The 8,451-nt window shown below is 40.7% G+C and overlaps 1 protein-coding gene across 1 annotated transcript; it reads left to right on the top strand.

The window, feature by feature from the left end:
• The first annotated feature begins 4,388 nt into the window (after positions 1–4,388).
• On the top strand, positions 4,389–5,547 carry gsx1 (GS homeobox 1). The gene is made up of 2 exons (XM_033978443.2): positions 4,389–4,877; positions 4,988–5,547. Exons 1-2 carry the CDS (start codon positions 4,502–4,504, stop codon positions 5,329–5,331), a joined length of 720 nt encoding a protein of 239 aa, XP_033834334.1. The 5' UTR covers positions 4,389–4,501; the 3' UTR covers positions 5,332–5,547.
• The last annotated feature ends 2,904 nt before the right edge of the window (positions 5,548–8,451 follow it).

The raw sequence follows: 8,451 nt of genomic DNA, 5'->3' as shown, positions 1-8,451 counted from the left end.
AAAGTTAACTATCAGAACAATATTTAGATACCTCTTTTAATGCAGTACAAAGCTGAAAAGTACTAAATCTTGGAATCAATGTTGTATAATCTATATCAGCATTGAGTCCAACATGGATCACACATTATATAGAATGTGATCTATAGGCATGGGATATTATTTTTTGCTATATTGTCCATCCCTAAAACAATATTCCCTTATTTACCTGAAGAATTTCTACCATTCTGTAAAGCTATATTAAGAGAGGTCAAAAAAATATTGAGGGGCAGTGGTGGAATAACGGTGGATTTTGTGATTATGTGATAACCATAACTTAATGCCATTGTATTTGTATTTTCTGCAGAGAGTAAGCTGAAAGGATGCGCCACAGAGCTTTTCACTTGACCCCTGGAATGGCTCTAAAAAAGACACATACAACATTATATTTCACTTCATTTCAAGGGCGTAAGTACCAACAAAAAATACACAAGCTAACACATAATTTAACTTTATACATATCTCTGATGATTATTGTTTGAACTAGTTCCCTTTTTAAGACCGGGAGAAACCTTTTTTGTGCGCTATTTTTATTTATTTATGCTTTCTTATTACATACGTCTTAATATTTGTGATACTTCACAATAGTAGCTCATTAGTTTGAAAAATTGTTCAGTACTTGGAAGAATGGTGTTTCTGCCCAAGTCAGATTTAGTTGTGTCATTGTGCACTCAGACAAGACACTTCACCCACTTTGACTTACAGTTGTCTCCCGTGTGTGATTATTGGCATTGTGTTGTCTAGAGTGGTTAAATGTGCAAAGTAAGAAAATAATAATATTATTGTCGTTTTTAATATTATTCCTATTACTTTGTTGCTACCTACATCCTACCATGGCACACATGAACATTCATAATTGTATGATGGCACTCACCATGAGGAGTGTGAGACTTTCTTGTTGTCGCTGACGACCTCGTGGTTGCTAGAAGGCAATAGTAAACAGTGTGAGTCAAACTGGGGCAGTGTCAGTGTGACTTATGACAGTCATTTGTCACCTTCAGTGCACAGATAGGCCCCACTGTGGGTTGTTGTTATTTAGCATATATTAAATAACATTTACCTCAACAAGAGCTTACAACTTCCCCTTTAAACACTTTGGTGCTCGTAATTGTTATACACAAAAGTTAAAAGAAACAAAATAGAAGATAGAAGATAGAAGATAGAAAACATAACCTTTGAATCTGTATTTACTACTAACAATATAAGTACACATTTGATCCTTTAAAATGTTGCACTTTATTCCAAGGCCAAGTACAAAGCTCTGTCTTGACTGTACCGTTAACTGTCAAAAAAGCTCAAGCGTGTAATTGTTAAGCAAATTGTCTGGCTTTTATCTTATTGTCTTATATGCAATGAAATTACTAACCCACCATAAATAATAGTGTTAAGAGCTGGCTTTGTGTTTCCAAATAATGCATTGATTGTCGAACTTAAGGACAGAACCATATGTCTCCTAAAACACCATAACAAAGCCTTTCAGGTCTTTGCTGACTGTATAAAATTACCCCTGAATTCATTAAAACAATGTTGGTCATTGTTTATTTCTACTTTGTTTATTTGCTGGCATATGACCGTGTTTTGGCTAAAGTGAAAAATAATTGATCTAATTTGTGGCCCTCTGTGAGTTAAACAGTACTTGTATATAATTATCTCCCTCAAAGAGCTCCTCATCCTCAAATAATCACTCTTCAGATGTTATCAGTGCAGACAAAGCCTACTGTTGGGTTCAGTGTTCCCAGCTGGCAGAGCACTGGTCATGCTTGTGACTCTAGTCCAGTTCACCTGTGGATTTGTGCTGGTCCCGGCTGCAGCTCTCTCTTAAGGATTCATTAGTCCCTATAGACTCTGTGAGTCTAACCATATTGGCCCATTGAGCTGGTACTTGTGTGTCATCTGTTATCTATTGGACTGGTGTTTGTGGCGAGCATATGAATGATAATCAGCCTTTGTGCGCGCAGAGGTGCAGCCGGAGCTAAGGGTGTGATGTTGCCTCAGGGGCAGATTAGGAGGGGCAGTCACAGTGCTCATACACGCAGTGGCCAAACCCCAGAGGGACCTTAAATCCTGTTACACTGTCAGCTAAAACCATCATTTGTATTAGACATGTGGGTGTTTAAGTGTGTACATATTAAGTGAGGGGAATGGTGTCTTAAACTATGAATTATTCATTCTAAAAGAAAAGGAGATATTGACTACATCTCCATAAACAGACTGCTCTCTTTTTGTCATCAGGCACGAGATCTTTTGGAATAATTGTGTAAAAGCCCCTGAAAATGTGCTTGTGCAGAGGCACAGCGGGCCCTGGTCCGCGTTATCATCGGATAAATCTGAGTGATGGCAATTGTTCAACTTAATATCTTATAAATAATTTACTATTTGAGGGGACTGCCTCCCAAAGCTGGAGCTTCATGAAAACACAGCTGTATGCAACGTTTATTTGGTGTGAAAAGGAGCTCAACCTATTTATGAACCACAGCACATTTGATTTTTTAGATTTTATATTGCACTTGCTTCACATTGGGTAATGCACAAATGGTTGTTAATGTTTTAGGTTAAAAAATAAACGTAAATACATGAGAAGTATTCATGCAAAACTTGTGTGTTGTGCATCAAGCCAATACACAGTCAGAATGCTCCCTATCATAAAATATTATACATTTAGGATAAAACATGTCGCTACTGAATAAAAATTGAAAGGCACACAAGTGACTTTTACTCACAGCTTATATTTTATGTAAAACTCCAGTTCACCATAATTGTGTGGTTATGGTGAGTGGGCTATTTGCTCCCATTATTTATCGGTAACAAGTGATTGTGGAGAGCGAGATTCTTTGCACTTCTGATCCGCGCCTCCAGAGGGAGGTCAAAACTATTTGTCAGTCTCCAGTTGGGATTGCAAATTAGGACAGGCTCCCTGCGCGACGACCCATGAGCCCTGAGCTCCTATCCGCGGGACTGCTGCTGTACACTGGCACATACACTGTCATAGGCAACGGTGTAATTCAAAATGACACGATGAATGTGAACACTGAACCACCTTAATTGACCACATGGTGACATAACCTAGCCTTATAAGCCTAAGGTTTAAGCACATGAGCCCAAACAATTCAAAGAAGAAAAATGTTGTTCCTAAAAAAATAAAATAAAATCATAGCCTATAAAAGCAGAGCATGAACAACACCCAGAGCTGGCCATCTAAAACTTGTTCAAACACATTTTGAATATGCAGCAAGTTGGGAGAAGGCAGGCCTTTTCCACAGTTTACTTGATGTTACGGTTACTCCACTTTGAAGGTGTTGTTCGCAGCCTTAAAGTGAAAGAAAATGTTTTCCTATTACTTAATTGAATGAGTGTGAGGTGGGGGCTTGACGCGCCGCGCACTGAGCTCCTCTATGACAGAGTCGCCTTTGTTGCGTCTATCCGCCGCTGTCACACACTTTAATTCGACTCTCTTTTTCTCTCATTGAAACCGCACCACAATGACATTCAATAAGGGCCGCAGAGTGAAAACCTGGTTATTTTTACATATTCTTTGGGGCCAACTCGGCAGGGGCCCGGCCAAAGGAATGAATCAGAGCTCTTTAACAGCGCAGCCTCCGGGCGATCGCTTGTCCTTTTTTGTGGCCAAAAATGACACATTAACCTTCAGGTGGATATGCGTCAGCTTTACATTCAGCTGGAGTGTTTATGTTTGCGCTAAACTGTCAGTAAAGCCACACACAGGCCTCAATACAGAGCATTAGGATGAGGTGAATACGGGCAACCTCTTTATACAAAGCTAATGAAAAGAGAATGACAACAAATGAAACTCCACCACGCATATAAGCGCATAAAAACGTGCTGTATAACCCGCGTAAAAGTTGGGCTATAGGCCTACAGGCCTAGGCCTATGTTTTTATTCACCTCGTTCTTTTGATGGGCCGTTTTAGACAGTATGGTATCTGCATTATGGATGAATATGAGGCTATGAAAACATTGTCGTAGTCCAAGTTGAACTATGTCTATGCAGGTTTCCCCTAAAGTTTTTCAATGAGCGCGGCAGGCTGAACTTTAATAATATGAACTTAGACTTACGATGTATCTATAGTATATTTAACAGTAAATCAGTTGCGTATACTTCATGAGAGTTTGTGCAGCTCATGATGAAATGAGAGATGATAAAAGGGAGAATGGGCAGTGCCGCCTCTCGCGGCGTGGGTGGGGCTGACAAGAATAGACTACATTATGCAGTTCATTTAGTTAACAAGTGAAATAATGGGGAAGCGTGCAGTGGGAATGCCGAGAGAAAGGCACAAAACCCTATTGAGCGTAACCGTCACATGGCCGAACCGAGTCCACGCAGCTATTTAAAGCCCGCGCTGCGCGTTCAGCACCACTTCGCTGTCCACACCTCGAGGACAACACTTCTCTGACGCACGACAGCATCTTTCCACGCGCTTAACTGCAAAACTACAAGTCTGCAACAATGCCCCGCTCTTTCCTCGTGGATTCTTTGATTCTAAGGGAAACTAATGACAAGGGGAGCGAGAACAACCCTCCACTCTTTCCCTACGCTGTACATTCTCCGCACCACCCACACGCACTGCCAGGAGCGTGCCACTCGCGGAAAGCCGGGCTGTTATGCTTCTGTCCGCTGTGCGTCACAGCCACCCAGCTGCACCCATCACCGCCCGCACTGCCGCTGCTGAAAGCGTCCTTTTCTCCGTTCGGCTCCCAGTATTGCCCCTCTGCACTGTCCCGCCACTCCACGAGTAACAGCGTCAATCTGAGCCACGCGCCCGGCCTCTACCAGGCGACCTACTCGGTACCAGACCCTCGCCAGTTCCACTGCATCTCAATCGGTAAGTAAAGCCTCAGCACTTTCCAAAAACACTGTGACTTTTCCAGTGTTGTTTGTTTGTCAGTATGGCTCAAAGTCCGTGTTTTTTTTTTGTTTGTTTTTTTTCCACAGAAAGCAGTAACGGAAAACTTCAGAGCAGCAAGCGCATGCGCACAGCCTTCACCAGTACACAACTTCTGGAGCTGGAGCGCGAGTTTACTTCCAACATGTACCTATCCAGACTGAGACGCATCGAGATCGCCACGTACCTGAATCTGTCTGAAAAACAGGTGAAGATTTGGTTCCAGAACCGTAGAGTTAAGCACAAAAAAGAGGGCAAGAGCAGTGGCCCACGGACTGGTTCTCATAACTGCAAGTGCTCCGCGGCAAGATGCTCAGAGGAGGAAGAGGACGACATGCCCATCTCTCCATCCTCTTCAGAGAAAGACGACGTGGACTTGTCTGTGTCCCCTTGAGCGTCTCTTTAAACCCCAGCACTTGTTTTTAAAGTACCAAAAAAGACTGCTCATCTGTGGCCAGTCGCCTGTATATAAACAGAGATTTTTCTAATCAGGCCTTGTCCTGAATATTGTATAGCTGTATACATGTTGTACGTTTTGTATGTAGTTTTTTTCTGAAAACAGTCAAATTGTTGTTGCCAATCCAAGTGTAAGGCAGATTTGTATAAAAAAAAACAACAAACTAACCCAAATGATAGAGACAACAGTGTTGTGAATATTATGGGTTAGACATGTGTTTTGTAAAGCGGAGAGTTTTGCGTTAAAAGGCTCTGACTAAAAAGTAGAGCCTGCCCATGCTGTCAACGAGAAAAATCTCAAATTATATCTTCAATGTGATGGAATAATATTTATTTATTTAATGTTGATGAATAAAATATTTCTGAGCTGTAAACAATCTGGTCTGAGTCTTTACGCACTATGTGGCACTCTTGTGCGCGTAAAACCATGCGTATTGACGCTGCAAAAAAAATGTCTCTGAGGAAAAAATGTAATATACAATATTAATAGTGACAATATAGATACTATTGATAAATGTAAACATTAAGTCCCTAAGTAGATGGGTTTGTGTGCATATGCATCAAATGCATATCAGCTGCACCTATTCTAACTGCAATGCATTAATTTCTATTTTTATTCTGTTATCTGTTCTGCATCTGTCTATTTGATGTCTCTGCACCTTGCACTTCGTGCCCAAGACAAATTTCTCCTGGTGAGACGATAAAGTTTATCTTATCTTATCTTAATTAGGTTCAGTAAAAATCCACGGAGACCGAATAAACAGGATGATGATGATGAAAATGATATTTATTACAGGTGTTCATAAAAGTTTAGAATTAGGTTTAACCACAGGACCAAGACGCAGGCTGGATCTTAACGCATTCAATGCGTAAAAGTCAGGGCACATAAAGGCAGCGGGGTCGTTACGCGCGTTTCCCACCGGGACACCAAGGCTATCTTATATAGAGACCACTCTGTTGAAGTGACCCGTCTCGTGTGACTGGCCTCATAATGACTATAAGCTTGTATAATGTTGAGTGCATCTCTAGATATTGATCTAACATGAAAAAAGTAGGGACAGAAACGGTTTGGTGTCAATGCCCTGCATTGTTCTGCTGTCAGTTCGACTCTCAGCTCGATGCTCCACTTTATTGATACTTAAGTGAACTCTGCCGAGAAGACATTTTCACAAATACGACCATATCTTTAAAGATACAAAGGACAAAACAAGATTATTAATCTCGTCACTGATCCCATCCACATACAAATGCAGAGACAAAAATGCTTGTTCCATATCACTTTTAAAAGTGATTTTCATAAAATACTGCGATATGTATGAAAAAAATGTGTTCATACGCTTACAATTTTCAGATAGCACTTTCAATAAAATGTACATTTATGTTGATGTTGACTGCAGTGTTGTTTAAAACGTTATCACAGACGCGCATCGTTCATTTGTACTTGTATTTTACGCACTGCCCCTGCTGCTCCATGAGTAACACTTTTTACTCAGAATAGTATTTATTTGGACCAGAATGCTCTAAACACTGTTTATATCCCAAAGTTTTTGGATGAATTATATGAAAAGATGGAATAAGACCGTTATGTGTTGAACATACTCTTGGCATTAGCGTCTTTTCTTGACGCCCGATTCCATTTGCAAGTTTCCATTTAATGTCAACTAAACGATTTTTACAAACCTCTAATATTTGCATCTGATTAGATATATGGGATTAGACCATTTTTTAAATTGCACCATAAAGCTCCATTTTGCTCAGAGCGCACTGTGCAAAGCGCCCTTTATCCGCTCAATAGCCTGGGGGTATGCGCCCTGGGGGAGCTTATACGCTCCTGCTCCAAATGCTCAAATTATTTATTCTTAATTTTGTGCCGATCAATTCATTGAAGCAAAAAGGACTACGGTGTCTTTTAAAAAAGAAGAAAGGGGGATTGTGGACGTAACCTTGACGGAGCAGAGAAGGGCTCCCCTGACGCTGGAGAGCCGCTTGAGTCAACAGGCGCCCATCTAGCAGACTCGCCCTTGTCTTTATTCGCCCTAATTTTTTATTTACGGCTTTTCTTTGACATGTCTCTTATCTATCAGATTAAAAGAACAGCTTGTAACAAATCAGTCTGCACGATTTACAACAGCATTAAAAGGGGACAAAGGGAGCAGGCAGTCAGTACCTGAGAGTCTGGTAGACGGCTCGGCGCTGCAGCTGATTCGATGGTTTGAAAATACGCACGAAACAAAATACTTGAATCCTGAAAAAGAGCCTTTGTACGTTTCTTTAGAAATCAAGCAATTCTGCATGACAAAGGACAATTAATAAGCCGTCTTTTCACGACCAGCAGCTGGTTTCCCCGTCAAGGAAAGTTGGAAAAAATTCAGACTGAATGCGCGCAAAAGCCCTTTGCGCGCAGACAGCAACCCAAGGTGACCCATTTGGCACAGTTAAAATAACCAAGCCGAAGTAAAAGCGAGGGAACTGTCAAAAACATTTAAGCTGAAATATCTTGAAATTGCAAATCCCTTTATGTGGAGGGACGCTGCCGATGTGGGTTAGTGGTACAAAGGAGGTGGTTAAGTTGGAGAGGCTTTGGAAACGGACACGTGGCTTCTCAATGAGAGCTCTTTTGGATCCGCGTGGCTTTCTGTGGCACTGCACATTCACTCAGTTTAAACTTGTCCTGCCCAGTAAAGACTCCTTACTTGTTAACCATTTGCATTATCAAAATGTGTACATATTTTAACCACCTTTGAATAGTTTTATTTTTAATTTTGGTAGGCCTAAATCTAACCCACAAAAGGCATATGCTCCAACTTTCCATTCTTGGAAGGACGTTACTTAAACTTTGTGGCCAACAATTTCCTTTTTTTTTCTTTATCTGTTTTTTTGTTTTTTTGTTGTTGTTGTTTTTTTTTGGTAAAATGTTTTAGAAAATTCTCTTGTGCGCATCTGTCAAAAATGAATTTATTACAATGCATGCTTGTTTCATGTCCATATCTTTCCGCTGCAAACCTACTGTAAAATCAGAGAATAGACACAAGCCTTTACTAATCCAACTTTAACTGTG

This window comes from Periophthalmus magnuspinnatus, chromosome 14 (genome assembly GCF_009829125.3).
Source record: "Periophthalmus magnuspinnatus isolate fPerMag1 chromosome 14, fPerMag1.2.pri, whole genome shotgun sequence".
In the NCBI taxonomy this organism is placed as follows: domain Eukaryota; kingdom Metazoa; phylum Chordata; class Actinopteri; order Gobiiformes; family Gobiidae; genus Periophthalmus; species Periophthalmus magnuspinnatus.
This window is presented reverse-complemented; position numbering and strand designations above follow the sequence as displayed.